Below are 18,747 nucleotides of genomic sequence, written 5' to 3' on the forward strand. Positions count from 1 at the left end.
CACAAAAGATCCTCTACAGATAGATGATAATACGTACTTTCAGAATATAGAATTCTTTAAATATCTCAATGTAATTTTCAGAACAGAGATATAATTGCAGAGGATATAGAGGCAAGACTACAGGCCAGAAATAGAATCTTCTATGCTCTAAAGAAGCTCATGACTTCTAAAATACTACTGTACAAAGCAAAAATGATTATACAAGGTGCGGCAGAAATACCTCCTGCATTTGAAAAAGTCACAATGCTATACTTGGTGAGGTTACAGAGATGGGCAGAATCTTGCTAGTTAACAATAATTCTGCCACTTTTAGTCGCTGCCATGGCTTGAACAGGAGAACATCATGGTTTTGATGTTGGGTAAGCGTTCATCAAAGGTAAGGAACTCAGTAAGCCTTTCGCACATACTTCAGTCTAGATTGATGAGCTGCTGTTCCAGATAAGAAAATGATTTTGCAATGTGTTTCTAATCCCTGTGCAACTGGATCAATATTGAAAAGAAAACCATCTGGCAGACCTCAGACCGTTACAACACCAGGAAAGGTGTGGCAGAAATACCTCCTGCATTTGAAAAAGTCACAATGCTATACTTGGTGAGGTTACAGAGATGGGCAGAATCTTGCTAGTTAACAATAATTCTGCCACTTTTAGTCGCTGCCATGGCTTGAACAGGAGAACATCATAGTTTTGATGTTGGGTAAGCGTTCATCAAAGGTAAGGAACTCAGTAAGCCTTTTGCACACACTTCAGTCTAGATTGATGAGCTGCTATTCCAGATAAGAAAATGATTTTGCAATGTGTTTCTAATCCCTGTGCAACTGGATCAATATTGAAAAGAAAACCATCTGGCAGACCTCAGACCGTTACAACACCAGGAAATGTGTGGGCAGTAAAAGCATTCGATGAGCTATCTCGACACAGCATGTAAACATGCAATTGCACTTGGGATTTCTGATCAGAGTGTAAGAAGAATCTCCACAGGGAACTTAAAATGTATGCCTATAAAATGGTAGTCGCACAAGAATTAAGTGAGAGGGACTGCATCAATCGTAAAAGTTTCTGTAATGAATTTTGGCAGCAGATCTCCTGTGCAGCTATGGAATTGTTTAGAAATGAAGCTCATTTTTCTCTCTGGAAGCGTAAACAAAATTTTTGTTACTTGGTTGAGACAAACCCTCACAAACTTCACCAAAAACTGCTGCACAATCCTCGTGTTACTGTTTGGTGTGCAAAAGTACAAACTGGTGTATTGGGCCCATATTTTTTTTGAAGACAATGGTCTTTACTGAATTCTGTGAGGACACCATACAACATTGAATGAATTAAGAGTTCTGTTGATGAAAGCTCAAATTATCCAGCACAAAAACATGCAATAGCACTTATCCTGCCAAAGAGCCAGAGTATCATAATTTGCATTCAGACCTAAATTATCATTCATACAAAATTCAGTTTGTACAGAAGCTGGACAATGATTTTGTTAAAAGAAGAGCTTTGTGTCAGCAACTGTTTACCGGACTGGAGGAGGAATTGGATGTCATTTGTTGACTGATAATATCAGACAAAGCACATTTAGAACTATTATGCTGTGTAAATAACCCTGATACACTGTCATGAGTTACTAAAAAGACAGTGTATGGGGTAACGGTAACATGTCACCAACTGCATAACTTCTTCGCAGTGATGTCAGAACAGTATATGCAGATGCTGACTAAATACTTATTTACAGCATTATATGACTTAAACATTGACCCTACAAGAGTTTGCAGTGTATACAGCTGCAGAGTTTTTTACTGTACAATTGGGTTGATAGTATATTGTTATAATTTATTTCTACAGAGCACTTATAGGATCATTTTTTAGTTAAGATGCTACCTAGTTCGTGGTTGTCTTCCATATTTTACATTGTATATGAGATGTGGCTATTGAATAATGAGACTAATGCTGCTACAGAAGAACTGCGCATGTGCCAAATTCATACGACTGAGAGCTGTGTAGAGTGAAGCCTTCTCTTTCGATTGTTGGCATTCCAGTTTCTGTAGACATATTAGTCTGGCCAAGGCCTTTGTTTGGATAACATCGTTTTTTTTTGTTTTGCCGAAAAAATTATAAGTTTTAAATTAAAGCAAAGAATTGTGAAATTTCATATGAAACTTGGAAAAACCATTACTGAAACTTATATTTTATTAAAAAAAAGTAGTATATGGCAAAGAATGTTTATCATGTGTGTGGGTTTTTGAGTGGTTTAAGCATTTCCAAGATGGCCAAAAAGAGTTGAAGATAATGATCAAAATTGAAAGCGATGATGATTATTATTTTTGATATTCATGGGATTGTGTACGTTCACTGGGTTTCTGAAGGTCAAACTATTAATCAACATAACTACCTTGAGGTCCTTGCTCAACTCCGTGAAAAAATAAGAAAAAAAAAACCCGAATTGTGGAAGAACAAGTCATGGGTTCCTCATCAGGACAATGTACCGACTAACACTGCATTGTCTGTCAAGATGTTTCTAACCAAGTACAACATCCTGGTGTTAGACTTCCACCTTATTTTCCTGACCTGGGACCATGTGACTTTTATCTGTTCCCCACAGTCAAATCTGCATTAACAGGAAGATTTCAGACCGTTGAAGCTGTGAAAGAAACAGTGGCATGCGTAATAAAAGAGCTCACAGAAGAATACTTCCAGCACTGCTTTGAACAATGGAAAATTCAGACAGAGCATTGTAGGGATAGAGGAGGGGTGTATATTGAAGGAGATAATAACTAAATATGTATAAATTTAAAATAAAATACTTTACGGCATTAGTCTCATTATTTACATCTAAACCTTTCAGATTTGAATGCAATAAACCCATAATGAGTGAAAAAAGCAGAGGAATATTTTGCATTTTTAGTAATACAAAAGTTAATGCAACAAATGATAATATGATAATAGTAACAATATTAATATTGTTCTTCACTTAACTGTGACCTGAAAAATGATTCAGAGGCTCCAAAGTCCTCTGATTTCAACTGCGGTCTATTTCGTTTTGTAAGTTTTGAATTTTAGATCTATTAGCTTGTCCTATGGTCGAAAAATAATTCATAAAGGTGGATGAATCGGTACGATCAACGGCATGAAGATTCAGAAGGCAACGGTAAACCACTGCATTAATGATCCCAATAAATATCCCTAGTATATGTCTCATCATTATGGTTGCTTTCAATATTAAATTTTCCGGAGTTAGTAGTTCCCTGGTCGGATCTCCCGGGGGACAGTGTTGAACGAAACCATGAGAATTGATACCTGGAATGTAAGAATGTTTCAGGCAGACAAAATTAACAATGTAGCAGCGGAGATGCAAAGGCTTTATAAACATCCTACGCATAAGTGACTTAAGATGGCCAGGAACTGGAGTCAGCGAACGGATGAATGCACTATGTATTATTCCGAAAGCACTGATAAAGCTAATGAATATGGAATTGCTGTCATGGCCGACAAGAATATAGACAGGTGTATATCCGGTTTTGTTCCTTACTCAGATAGTATCATGTTGATACAGATGCCCGCTCATAAAAGGAATATCAATCTTCTTCAAATTTACGCCCCTGCAGCAGATAAGCATGAAGAAATTAAACAGTTCTACGAAGATTAATGGATTGTTCTGGAAGGCACCAAGGAACAGGATATTGCTATAATCATGGGAGATTTTAATGCGAAGGTGGGGAAGAGTAAAGTGGATGATTGGATGATACTGTTGGAGGCTATGGACTGGGGGAGAGGAATGATAGAGGCGACAGGCTTGTAGAATTCTGTCAGGCAGGGAGGTTCATAGTTGCTAATATGTACTATAAATTAACCAAGACAAGAATATGGACGTGGAGATCTGCTCAAGACACTGAAGATAGGATAGTAAGGATCCAGATTGATTACTTACTTATCAAGAAACGATTCAGAAATAGCATAACATCAGTAAAAACTTACCCAGAAGCTGACATTGGATCAGACCATAACCCGGTAGTTGCTAAAGTAAATATCAAGCTTAAAAAGTTAATCATAAAAGTAAGGATAATAGGATCGCGACAGAGAAACAGAGAAATGAAGACATAAGAGAACAAGTGCAGAGGGGTAAATATTAAAATTGATTCGGTACAGCACGGGGCACTGAATTTAGACATGGAGCATAAGTAGAATAATATAAAGGCAGCATTGATTGATGGAAACAGGAACAGATTGACATCTGGTAAGAGGAAGCCGAAACAGAAATGGATCACTCAAGATAATGCTTCTTATAGAAGAATGAAGAAAATGTAAGAACAATGCAAATAAATACAAATAATTTACAAGGGAAGATAACAAGAATTATTAGGAAAGCAAAGGAGAGATGGATTTCGGAAAACTGTGAACACATTAAGGAGCTACAAATGAAATATGTCAACCACAATTTGCATAAGGAAATTAAAGAGCTAACAGGAATTACCAGAAAAATACAACCTGCTGTTATTAAAGATAAGAGGCAAAATCTTGATTGAACCAGCGCACACAATTCTAGTGGAAGGAATATATAGAACTATTTCAAGATACAAGTGCTACAAGAATACATGAAAATGACAGAGGGGCCAAACAGCATGAAAGAAGTTCTTTATGCTATAAAAACATTGAAAAGTGGGAAAGCAGTCGGGCCAGACAAAATTCCATGTGAACTCCTGAAACTAATAGATGAAGAACAGCTTGACGTTGTTGCAGATCTTTCTAATGTACAGAACTGGAATAATACAAAAACAATGGATACAAGCGACTTTTATGTAACCAAAGAAACCAAATGCGAGAGAATTCCGTGTTTACCGAACTATTAGCTAGAGTCATATACTAAAAGCGTTCTTGAAAGTCATCCAAGAAAGAATATACAATAAACTGGAATATATTTGTAACACTCAGTTTGGATTTAGGAAAGGTTTCGGTACAAGAGAAGCACTATTTAGTTTTAATGTATTAGCGCAGAGGTGCCTAGATGTGAACTAGGAAACGCACGTCTGTTTCATAGATAACAAGAAGGCTTTTGATAAAGTTCGCCTTGATACTCAATAAGCTTACTAAGCGTAATATCGACTCACGAGATATACAGATTATTGAATCGTTATACTGTTATCAAACAGCTACCATTCAAGTAGATAATGACGTAACAGGAGGAAATACAAATACATAGGGGAGTAAGGCAGGGATGCATTTTGTCCCCTATGCTATTTAAGCTGTATTCCGAAGTGATATTCAAGGAGGCTCTAAATGAAGATGAAGCTGGAGTTATAGTCAATGGTCGGTCAACTAGTAATTTGAAGTACGCAGACGACACTGTCATCATAACGGAGACTAAGTGATTTACAGAGCAGTTCAAAAGATTAAAGATGTTAATATACAGTACGGCCTTAGAATGAACCTCAAGAAGACGAAGTACGTGGTGATACTAGATCACAAATAGCAGGCCCAGTTATACATCAACAATGCAATAATTGAAGAAACAAAGTAAATATCTTGGTACTTGGATAACCAGCAACATGGTCCATTCACTGGAAATTAAACCCTGGATAGAAATGGCTACAAGTGCATTTCTCAAAATGCGTACTTTCTTGTGATTGGCAAGTCAGAATATATCTGCGGGCCATAATGGTGAACTGTTGTTTCCTGTGCTGCTATATGGAGCGGAGAGGCATGGGCATTGAAAAATGTACAAATGAAAAAGTTGGCGGCCTTTAAAATGTGGTGCTATAAATGCATACTAAGGATATCTTGGAAGAATAAGATGTCAAACATCAAGTTACTAGAGTATGAAAACAAATCGAGATTACGTCTACAGTTCAAGCAGGAAAATTACAGTATCTAAATCACATATCGAGGAGAGAAAAGTTCGAGTTGCTCCAGTTGATCATGCAGGGGAAGATAGTGGGCAGATGTAACGTTGGGAGGTGCAGAATTTCATGGTTGTGCAATCTGAGGGAATGGTTCGGCACAATGTCCACTGAACTGTTCCGAGCTGCCTACTCAAAGTTCAAAATAGCGATGATGATTGCAAACCTTTTGTAAGGAATGCCATTTGAAAAAGAAGAGCCTGAGACAATATATTGTGGTAGTCGAAAGGCGGTTTAATAAATAAAGGCGGTTTGAATTGACGCCCGTCCAATGATACGATGGCCTGTTTTTTGACAACACGTCGGTATTAGATATGCAAAAACAACTAAAATCGACCACGAAGAAAACCATGTTGAGTTGTAAAGATAACAAATTATACTGGTTAAGAAACGCTTCTTACTGTTCCTGTTAAAGCGGGTATATTGCAGGACGAAATCACTTATCATCAAGTAATAGGCAGTCGTGGTAGCGGGGATGTTGGCAGAAGTTTAGATCTCGATTTTTATATCGATTGCGCCAGTTTTCAAAGTATCGCTCCGCTTCGATTAATCTATAAAGATCATATAAAAGGGTATTTTCTCGGAAAGATTAACGCTCTTTCAGACTTCCTGTTATACTAAGATCGATAAAAACTCTTAAAATTTCATACAATACTAGCGAATCTCCCTGAATATTTTCGTACGGATAGTATATCGGATTCAAATATAAACGTGTTGTGAATAGAAACGGAATCAAAATTAGAAGCGCTTTCAGTCGCCCCTTCTTTTCTTGAAGTTTTATATCCTACGATTACATAACGAGGTTTTTCCGCTTGCGTGAAAATTTATATTCGACATCATCGATAAAAATCAACCCCATCGTTTCTTCGTCTCACATGCAACCTCACGATTACTTCCTCGTCTCCGAAATTTATTAGCTCCGATTCTTGGTTGCACACGCGCACGGTTATATTCTGTATGGACATTGTGTTCACCGGAAGGTAAATGACGCTGAGAGATACTTCGACTATCTTATATCCCCGCCCAACGCTAGGAAAGAATTCGTGAATTATATGAGTTTCCTCTCTGTCTACGTGATCTACAGACGTTGTTGCAGGCTATACGTACCGCGTTTACAACTGAAATACTGATCGGTCTCTGACATATGTGCTACGTGTTAGCGGACAGGACCTTCGCGTCAAATTCCGAAATTGCGGATAGAATAGTTTTCGTTCATCATCGCAGAAGGGATTAGACTTTCTCTTCGTTTTTTTAGAGACGGCGGGTGGAAAAAGATTGCTTATTATCTGTATATATTTGTATCCCGGATTGGTCTTTACCCGTTCTAAGGCAGAATTGTTTCGTCTGTGCGCGTTAGTTGCGATCAAATTTTTTTTATTTCTTCCAAATCTTCTTCCGTGTAAAACTTCGGTTATAAAAATCCGGACGGCTTTTATATAAAACCGTCAGTCTTGTTGACTTTCAAACTAGTCAAGAGGAAATCTGCAAAAATAGTTAAATTAAAAATATTATTTTTTCCTGGTAAACAGGAAAATTGTCGTAGAAAAGGGATTTACAGGATTTTTTATGAGTTGGAAAAGTCTCAGCTTTTCCATTAAATTTGGCAAGGCTGCATTATGTTAGGTTTGGTGACCTTGATCTTGTCTCAGAATCGGCATAACTATATTACTCCTAAATACCCTTAAATTATTTTGTAATAATTAAACTAACTTTAATAATACTGTTATGATTAAACAACCTTTAAAGTTTTTTCTACGATTAAACAGGCACTTATAATTTTGTTTCATTAAACAGTGCATTTCATATCTATAAAATTGATGTTCTTTGATTGTTTTAGAAATGATTGTTTTAAAAAATTCATATTAGTGATCCACAGAATTTAAATTATGAATTAAGTGGTCCGTGAGGACCGAAAGGTTTGCAACTGCTGATGTAGATAAATAGTTTGCCACCCAATTTTCATATAGTTTTGATATTTATTGATTGATTCATTATGTACCTGTTTTCTATTACTTATTTATGTGATGTTTATAAAATGAAATTGGTTATCAACCAATATTAATTTTCTGGTGAGATTAACCATTTCAATATTACCACGATGAGATTACGTAACATCTTTTGTTTTATATTCTGGTTTCTTGTCCTTGCTTTGAGGATGTTGTAATTTATACATCTATGCTTCACTACACTATGTTCAAAATTTTGGATTTACTTGTACTGAGGAGGAAAATGTTCAGCTTTAGCAAGGCCAAGAATTTTGCCAGGTTGTAGAAAATTCAGTAATGGACATAGTGTGTCTGTTAGTGCATAGTATGTAGTTATATTTCAGTGACCATGTGTGCTGACAACACAGCATACATGCACATCACTTTACTTTTAATATGCTTGTTGGAATTGGCTGGGAAATTCATGGTTGCCATTCTGTACAGTTGTACGATTCATTTATTGTTGTGCCCATAAATTAATATTGGATACATGGTGTTACCAGCAGCTTGATGTGAGTCATGAAGGTGTCATGGTTAACTGGAATAGTTACATTAGGAAGTACAAGTTTTGTATGTGGTGACACACTGTGGCAGGGTAATAAGGTGGAGTTGGGAGAATTATAGATACAGACAAAAGCCTGTTTTCCTACCATAAGGCAAATGCTGCTAGTGTTACTGCAGTAATGGGTATTCGAGAGTTTGTGCTGAGAAAGTGTAGAGTGTTTCCTGTGGTTGATCATATTGCTATTACATTGTTTGAAATACTGTGCATCATTTAGCAGCTGAATCTATTTTCTATTAGGATAGCTAGATTATAATGGACAAAGAGAGTAAGTTTCTTGAGCATTTTAAAATGCACCATCAGCATAATTTCAGAATCCTGAGACAAGGAATCAAATCTACAATACTGAGAAGATGAGGGGATCTGCAAACTGGTGCAGTGCAGTACAGCGCAGCAGAATCTGGATAATTATTTCATTGAATTTATATGATGGACTGTGCAGAAGGAAGAGGGCAGATCACTTCTTTCTTCTGAGGCTACTGATGAAGGAAAAGTGCTCGAGAACCTGCAGTACCATGTGTGCTGGCCCATCTGCTCGGTGTGAGGCTGGAACTTTCCCTTTACCCGAAAATCCTGGATCTTTCTGGGAAAGATCCAGCTCCCACCATAATTCTTTAAAAAGAATTTACAACTCATTTTCTGTTGTCAATTTCATGTATATGTACTATAACAATATTTCTCTGTTTAATGCAAAAAATAAGCCCGAGTTCGACAGCATGTATTACAATGTTGCTGACAGTGCCTCCATTTTGGTCAGCCTTCTTATGTTTCAGTATGACTGGTGTTAATAGAGTAAAATGTTTCCTAAACGTGTTATACAGAGTATGTATAACACACACTCTGAAAAGTTGTAGGTTCAAATCCTATTGTTATTATAAAAGTATAATAAAATTAGAGGAAAAAAAAAGAGGAAAATAAATGAGAAATTCTAAATTCTTGGTATGTTATGGCACATTTTTTCTGAGGTCATTGTAAGTAACGCATTAGCAATTTTGGGGATTAGCATATAAAACATAATACAATTATGATGTTTTACATCATAATAAAATTTAAAAAGAATAATACAAATTTTGGTTTCATCTACACAATTCAGTAAACTGAATTGTGTAGATGATAATTAAACTAATTAGTTGTTCATCCTTTGCATAAGTTTATGTCTAAAGTGATAATTTATTGCATAAAAGATTTCCTGTTATAATGAATGTAAAGGAGACTGTCATACCAGAGCTACAATAAGAATACTCACAACATACAGAGAACTAGTCATTAACTAAAAATAAAAAAGTCCTTTTATTAATGGAGCTATATCATTCAATAACAAATAATATAAAAAATTAAAAGATGTAAAAAACTGACAAGATAAATATTTTATGACTTCTTTGTAAATATACTTGTAACAAAAAAGTGTTCTAATGCCTATGACCTACGGCAGTCATTAAAATTTTAGTTTAGGATCACCGTTAAAAAAAAATAATAACCTTTAATATATCCAGAACAAAAATTAAAGGCCAGGTGTTTGCAGTAAAAGCTTATAAACAATTTTAATTACAAATAAATATAAGTAGATAATAGTTTAGATTTTCTACCAGATGATAAAAGGATGGTTCATCCAAAAAAGAGGTGGAGATGCTATATGTACTTCTTATACAGTAAGAAAAATCCTTTTAAAAATATAAAAATGCACAGTTCTGAAATGGTTACACAAAATATCATAATTAATTTTTCCTCTTTTTTTAAAAATCTATGAAGTGGTCCCTATAAAGAAGGATAAAAGTAATTATAAAAAAATTTATATTAATACATTTTTACCCTGTACAATCAAAATCAATCATTCAAGAACAAAACGTTTTAAAAGTTTTTTAAATACTAATAAAATTTCCTAAGTATTTGAAAACTGTTTTTTGTGGATAAAAAAGTAAGATGTTTTATGATCAAATTATATAATATTCATATAATTTAATAATTATATTAGTTCTGATAGTTCTTTACAAAATTTTTAGTAAAAAATTTCATGTTTTGTCATATCTGGTAGACTAATTTAAAACAAAAATATCAAGAAACAATGCTTTCTTGATTGACATTTCATTAATAATGAAAAATTAGTGGATATTTTTCATTCATTTGAATAAGGAAAAAATAAAGTAAACAATTCAAAAACCTTAAATTTAAGCAATTTATAACTAAATCAATGTGTAAAGTATCGTTTATAGTCAGTGACTTTAATGTGCATTTTGGAGGATATTGAAAAAAAATTCTTAGCTAAATCATCTGTATTAAGTTAAATGATAAAGCAATAAATATAATTTTCTTAAGACAAAATAATAAAAAATAGGAAAACATATGTTATTGCATTTTGATAGTTTCAGTGATAATTAATCCAATAATAATAATAATAATAATAATAATAATAATAATAATAATAATAATAATAATAATAATACAAGGTTGTGCAGAAACATCTGATAGTTATCCATGCAAGTAGTTATTGGCAAGTGGTAGCATCTCCGCCTTTCATTCGGAGGTCCCGGGTTCAAATCCCCCAATCAGACATCGCATTTTTCATTTGCTACAAAAATTTAATTTCCTATTCCTATGCATAAGCTTCAAGTTTCTGTAGTGAATTTCATCAAGCAAAAAAAAAAAAAAAATACATCCCCTGCAAACAAACTGTACATAATGGCTAATCAGGCTGCACCTTTCTAGAATAACTAGTTCTTTTGGTTAGGTATAGCACTGATTTTATCGGCAAAATTTGTTTATCATGTTTGTGTAGCAATCTGGACTTACTGTTAACTAAATTTTCTTCATGATCTTTACAGAAGTACAGTTCAATTACGCCAGTTATTAACAAACAAACAAAACAGTAAATTTTGATGCACAAAGATCATTGATGAAGTTCTCAAAGGTTTTCAACTGCTAATAGCAACAAAGTTGCTTATTAACTGAACTATCATGATGAAAATTTTCTTCATCAGAGCAAAAGAAATTATCTCTAATATTTCTGAGTGATTTTGAAACAAATTCAATAAAACTGTTAAATTTGCTACCTGAATTTTCTAACAATGAAAGTGTAACTTCTTGACAGTTCAGAGCTGCAACATTTTTTACAGTTGATCTTCTTATACTTTTAATGGTTCCATTTAACACTCAAACATTACTTTCTTCATTAAGAACAGATCTATGTGAACCTAGAAGTTTTGTCTCCACAAAAGAAACTTTTTTATCAAACTTTGACACTTAACAAAAGAATGATGTGTTGATAGTGCAATACACTTGACTAAATTACCCACTAAATATAATCATAAAAAAGCCATAATGGCTTAGAACAGCAGTGATAGAGACGTGCACAGACCAATGTTTCACAGGAAACTAAACTTCAACATGCTACTACTTATTGCACTGTAACTAGCAAGACAGTGTTGCTAACTTTGAGGTTCAAAAATTTATTTTCTAAAACTGACAGAAGTTTCTGCTCAACATGGTACTTAATATTTTTACAACAAAAATTAAACTTTGCTATGAAAAATATTACAATATAATCCAAAATTTTATTCTATAGTGAATTTATTGATATTTATTTTTTTCTAAAATATCAGAAAATTTACAAAATGATATTGTTTAATACTTGAATGTCATAAACTTACTGAGGTTAAACGCAGTTAAATGATTAAATACTTTGAAGTCCCTTATCCAGTTGACATATGAAATAGAAAAAATTACAGTTTAATTTAACAAAAAAGAAAATCCAATAGTCACAATTATAAATTATGAAGTATCATTTATTTGAAAGTAATCCCTCAGAGAATCAAAATATCATCAAATACTACAATTTTTTTAAAGAATATTCTTAAAATATTAACAAAAAAACAATGGAAAAATTAAAGTTGTAATAAAATACTTCGAACAAAAAAATACCTGTTTTTTAACTTTTTCCAAAATTTGTTTGATACCATAGTATGTAACATATCAATGGTCGTCTCTATATGATAAAAACTGTATATTTTAAATAAAAACAATTAATAAAAAAAAATCAATGTACAGTTTAAATTAAGAGATAAAAATGTTATCTCTTAATGTTTAACTTACTAAAATTATTCTACTAGTATAACATGTTTTTCCACTGTTTTCAGTATAACAAAACAGAATTAAACTGTTTTGAAATATTAAAAATTATTAACTCATTTTCAAATTAAATGGAAATAGTTTTTTCTTCATATCTTTTTAAAGGTACTTCAATAGAGTTACTGGTGGTAATGTAATTAATTACACCCAAGCTTATGTAATTAGGATACTTTAAGTACGTATTTGAATATACTTGATCCATGTTGTGTTTCATTTAACATGTTTATCAATTTCATATTGTTGATTGATTTTGAGATCTTTGGATTTAAGTGCTACATGTGAAATTTGCTTGTCTGATTAATAACTTTATACATTATCCCATTTATATAAGGTAATTTGTAAAAGTTAATTTTGTAATTTAAATATTTATATGCTTATTATTTTTTTAAATCTGTTTGTAAATGTGCATCCAGTTCTGCCTGTTATAAAATTAATGAAGTCATTGTCATTTAACTTTTAAATTCTGTGATTCACTGTCTGTTTGTATGTTTTGTTAGCTTTACTTTTTAATGATTTTGTGTGTTCAAATATATATATTACTCTTCTGGTCTAAAAGGAAAAGTACAGCTAAAATACACTGTATGAATATATGCAAAATTCACAAGTGACTTCATTCCTTCTTTTACCAATGGCTTAAGAGTACATCTGTAAACCTAAATTAGAGAGAGTGTATGTTTTTCTTTTTAAGTAATAACATTAATCTAATGAATGATATTTCAGTAAAACTCAGGAATTTATTTATTAATAGTAAAAAAAAAATAATATAAAATGATGGCTTCTTTAATATACAAATCTGTCTTTTTCAGAAAACCAGTATGAACGATTAAAGACTGATTACTTTCAGAAATATTTATACTATTTTAATGTTTGTAAAGAACTATCTAAATAAATAACAAAAATTTCTATTTTTCATTTATATCTACAATAAACAATGACATTAAACAGTCAATGTGTATTTATATAATTTTATTACATCATTCAATCAATTTTATCTAAAAATAAATATTATCTTTATTTATGATATAAATATTTTATTTATAAATAATATAATTTATAATAATTACGCTATATTATAAATTATTAATTACCAGCATGAAGCAGTGGAATTGGCTTGCAGTCATTGAATATTTTTCTTAGCACCCCTTGGTTTAATACTTTCTGATATTTGCCACATTGCTTCTTCACATAAAAATTCATCAAAATTACTGAAAAAGGCTATAATACGTTCGCTCTTTTTAAAAGTGTATATTCTGTAAATGAAATTAAAACAATGAATAAATTATAAATTATAAATTTATAAATCATAATTTATAAAATACGATTATTGGTAAATGTTTATATTCCTAACAAAATATTTTAGGTCTATAAAATAACAAACTCATAAAGTATTGAGCCAATTTTAATAATCCTTTCAGAAACATATATGTTTAGAGGGATAACTCTGGGACACAACGTCACAGAACTATCCAGCCAGTCTCTCTCCACAGAGAGAGGGGCAGAACATCAAACATCAAGCATAGCATTAGCTATATCTTTTGAAGTATTTCCCAGAATCTTAACATTCCAACTTTGGGGAAGTTTTACTAAACTAAACCAACAGCTTTAGTATATTAGATACAGTTGAACAACTTAAAATGCATATTGACATAACAGGAATGCAGAAAAAATTTGAAAATGATATATACATTCTAAAATGTGTCATTTTAATCAGTGCATCAACAATAATATGCAAAGAGTAAAGGAATTATAATTTTTTATTCCTCATGTTACTTGCATACTGTAAACTAAATTTGTTTAGTTTTTAAGTGACAATAAGCACGAATATTTAATGATAAAGAAAGAATATAAATTACATCACATAACTTAGACAAATTTAAAGAAAAATTTCAGGGATAATATTATATCTCAGTAGAATGAGTATCTGATGTGTTCTGGAAATGAAATGGAAGTTTTAGGAATATAACTAAAGATTAAGAAGAATCAGAATCAAAATAATATTACAAAAAACTCACAGACAGGATTATGAATGACTTCAAATTTCAAATAATACAAAATAAAACTTAAATCTACATTAACTTACTCAGCCACTATATGATGACTAGCAATTCATTATACAGAGTATTACTACTGTATTACTGAACACAATAAATAATGATTGTACACTGATGCAAAAGGATATCAAAGAATTCACAATTCTTACATAAACAATTAGTAGTATTACCCAACTTCAATTAGCAGCATTACCTTTTTTCATTTGTCAAGACAAAGATGGTCTTTAAATTTTTTTAAATAATTATGAGGGATGCTCAATAATTAATGAGAAAAATTGATGTAGAGAAAAAACAGTTCATTCAATGATAAAAAAGTTTGTCATGTTGGCAACCTTGGGAACACATTTAATCAGCTGTTCGATCATAATTAATCTAAACATAACCTCTTTTATTGATATCAGAATGTCAGCTCCACTTGAAACATGTACGCAGGAAGAGCAATGTTCATTGATAAGATTTTTGCTATCAGAAGGTGTGAAATTGTCAGAAATTTACTCAAAAATGTTGAAACAGTATGATATAAGGATAATGGATATACCATTTCGAGCCTGAATCCAAATGGCAAAGTCTTGATGGAAACATCTGATCCGCCCACCAAAAAAAAAGTCAAAACTCGTATGTCAGCTAGAAAAGTGATGATGATCTTCTGGGACTCATAAGGCCCAATTTTTGGTGACTATTTAGAAGAACAGTGTACCGTGAACAGTGAGTACTATTCTAACATGCTCCAACAGAAAGTGAGACTTACAATAAGGAAAAAACATCAGGGTGCTGTCTCAAAAGGTGTAATTCTCTTACATGACAACATGCACACCCACATTGCTCATAAGTGGGAGAAACACTTGAGAAGTTGGGTTGGGAGGTGTTGCCATTTCTTCTTTACAGCCCAGACTTTGCCTCATCTAATTTTCATTTGTTCAGTTCACTAAAAGACATTTTATATGGCAAGAAGTTTGACGGCAATGAAGCGATCAAAAAAGTGGTACAAGAATGGTTCAAATAGCAGGGTAAAGACTTCTATCCTGTGGGAATAATTAGAAAGCTCACAGAACGGTGGGACAAGTGTCTAATTGTTGCTGCAGACTATGTTGAAAAGTAGTATAAGTTTCAATGTTATTAAATAAATTTTTTTTTCTCTATATCAATTATTGAATGTCCCTCATAATTTTATTATATTTTTTTCTACAATAAACTTACTTCTAATAATTATGTAATATTTCTTATATTTAACACAGTCTAGTTATTAAAAATAATTTAAAAAATGCTAATTATATATATAAAATTACCCTTTTTTAAATCTCTTCATATTTTCAACTATATTAAACTGCTGCCATCTCTTTGAGAAATTAATAACACCTTCAGACAAAATATCACTATTACCAATATGCACAAACGTTAAATCTTGTAACACAAGCCCGCTGAAAATAAAAACAAAAATAACACTCATTGTGGAACATTTGATAACAAATACTTTTGTATAAATAATAAACATAAAATAGAGTAATAAAATACATTGAGAGGTGTCTTTTAGTTATCAGACCAATTAATTGTCTTGTTTTTAATTACTATTAATGAAGTTCAGTATAGTCGTGATAATCTGAGCTGAATTTAAAAAAAATTAGTTGTATACTAATAGCAAATTATCTTTTTCATTATCATAAAATGTATTTTATAAATCTATTGTTGAATTGGATTTTAATGCAAGATTATAGTATATATAAGATATATATAAGATTATAGTAAATATCCTGTTATCTGTAAATTACAGGAAATGAAAAATTAGAAGAACTCAAATGCATAGATAAGGAAAAATACTGAAAGGTATTGTCTAAGATCTCACAGTAAGTCTTTTAAGTATAGGGGATTGGAGATACAAATGAACAAATTTGGAATCCTTGAGTTGAAAAAAGCATTTTTCAGAAAGTCCTGTTACAAACAGAAAAACTCACTTTCCTTGAATGAAGACAAGTGAGTGAAAAAAAACCAAGGTATTGTATTTATGGTTTTCTTTCATTCATAAAATGGTTGGAAGGTGAAAGTTTCTGTGCCAGTATTGCTTGGTTAGATAAATTGAACAAAAAAAATATGACATTAGTCAGTTACTAATTAATGGCAAACAAAACTTTCTGGTGATAGTGGTAGTGCTGAATTTAAAAAATTGGTTGACAAAGAAGGATACTATCCTAGACCAAATGTACAATTGAACCGAAGTGGGTCTGAATTTCAGATTGCTTCCAAACAAAAGCTTAGTCATACAAAAGAAATTAGAATGTTGGATTTTAAAAAAGTGAAGAATGAATAACAGTTTTACCTTGCTCAAATGCATCCAAAATACAAATTATGATTTTTTGTATTAGGGAAATCTGAAAAGCCCAAGGCTTCCAAAAACATTACTTTTTAAGAATTGTCAGATTGTTATTCCAATCAAAAAAAAAATGCCTGAATGGATCAAAACATTTTTAAGGTCTAGTTTTTCACTTTATTTGTTATAAAATTAAAAAATGTCTAAATTAAATAAAACTACCTCAGAAAAAGGCTTTACTATTAATTGATGACATTAAATCAATATTAATGCCTCTAAATAATGTCAGTTTTTTTCTGACTGTGGACCAAGGGTCATTGCAGCACTTAAGATATACAAATAAATGTATTTAAAGATGCTTACAGATATGCTGGGAGAGAGTCAAATACAGTAAACTAAACAGATTTTGAAAAAAAAAATTAAAAGATGCCATTTATTGGTATAGTCATATATCAAATGCTTGGTATGAAAAAAATGCAGAAACATTTCTACTGGTATAACTGTTTCTGAAGGTAATTTTGCAGATAATGACAACCAATTTGGTACAAGAATACCAAGAAAACTCAACTGAATAAAAACTTAAAGAATGGGTAGTTTCTTTGAATGACACATACAAAATTAATAATGAAGACATATTAAAAATGAAGTAATACTACAGAACAATTGATGCAGATAGTGGGGAGGAAGACGAAAATGATTGGCAACAAAAAGTGATGCTCTCTAAAACTAATTTTTTTTGGAAAATGCAATACACTATAAAGAACAGCACCAAATAATGCCAAGTAACATTTTATTTTCTAAAAGAAGGAGCACCATCTACACCAAATCATCTAGCAGCTTTTAGCAAAGAAATGCTACTTCTTCAAAAAACAAACAAATAAACTACTTTAAAAAAACTAAGCTGCTTTAAGTTCATAATTTTTTTATGTAATCTAGTACGACCTACTATTGTCAAATATATTAAATAAAATTTAGTACTATGCTCATTAAATCCACCTTTAATAACATTGGTAGCTTAGTAGCTTACTATTTGTATTTCCAGTAATCTGAGATGTCATTAGTGAACTTGGATTATTGAGACTCTACTGTAATAATATTTACTGTAAAAATAATAAATAAAAATTAAACAATTTTTTTTGCTGAATCTGATCATTAGCTGAATGTACACATATTGCATGTTTGTAAACTAAAATTTTAGAATATCAATATTTATAGCATAGCCAACTTAACAGTCTAAAATATCTCTATATTATACAACTTAAAAAGTTTATCCTGCTCATAGATAATCTGGCACATTAGATAAAATGCCAATTTTTCAGATGTTTCTTTGAACATATTTAAAGCTTATTAATTATGAAATTGGATATTTAAAATTATCTAATGTAGAAGTACAACTGGTTTTTAACAACACAAAATAACAAACATTATGGTTAATAAATATCTGAGATTATTAATAATAACGATAAGAGAAAAAAACACATGATGAAGCATTACTGAGGCTGGACCCCTGACTGACAATGAGAATGACACGCATGATATATAAATTTATTTATAAATTATATTTCAGTATGTTTGTGATAAATAATAGAACATTTAGAAACTGTTTCCATTCATTCTGAATCTATTACACCTTAGAGGGAAAAGTGGTGTAAATCAATTCAACTCCTAAAAACCACTCCTAAAATACCTGTTTATTTGCACAAATCTAACATGAGTTAAATTTACTTATTATGGAGCAATTTTAACAAAAAAACATAGTGACACTTTTATTGTAGATTTAATAATAAAGTTTTTAATATAACATTTTGTCTCTCAGAAATACTGTAAATTGACTTACACTA

The 18,747-nt window shown here is 31.6% G+C and overlaps 1 protein-coding gene across 8 annotated transcripts in view; it reads right to left on the reverse strand.

Moving 5' to 3' along the window:
• The window catches only part of C3G (C3G guanyl-nucleotide exchange factor), a 260,568-nt gene that overhangs the window by 20,234 nt on the left and 221,587 nt on the right, over positions 1-18,747 (reverse strand). For all 8 annotated transcript variants that reach the window (XM_075370566.1, XM_075370568.1, XM_075370572.1 and 5 more), the window contains 2 exons: positions 15,891-16,022; positions 13,642-13,803 (listed from right to left, as the gene is read on the reverse strand). In XM_075370566.1, coding sequence (XP_075226681.1) covers positions 13,671-13,803; positions 15,891-16,022 — 265 coding nt within the window. In that variant the 3' untranslated portion in view covers positions 13,642-13,670. The remainder of the gene's footprint in view (positions 1-13,641; positions 13,804-15,890; positions 16,023-18,747) is intronic.

The sequence above is a fragment of the Lycorma delicatula genome, chromosome 7, assembly GCF_047948215.1.
Source record: "Lycorma delicatula isolate Av1 chromosome 7, ASM4794821v1, whole genome shotgun sequence".
Classification (NCBI taxonomy): domain Eukaryota; kingdom Metazoa; phylum Arthropoda; class Insecta; order Hemiptera; family Fulgoridae; genus Lycorma; species Lycorma delicatula.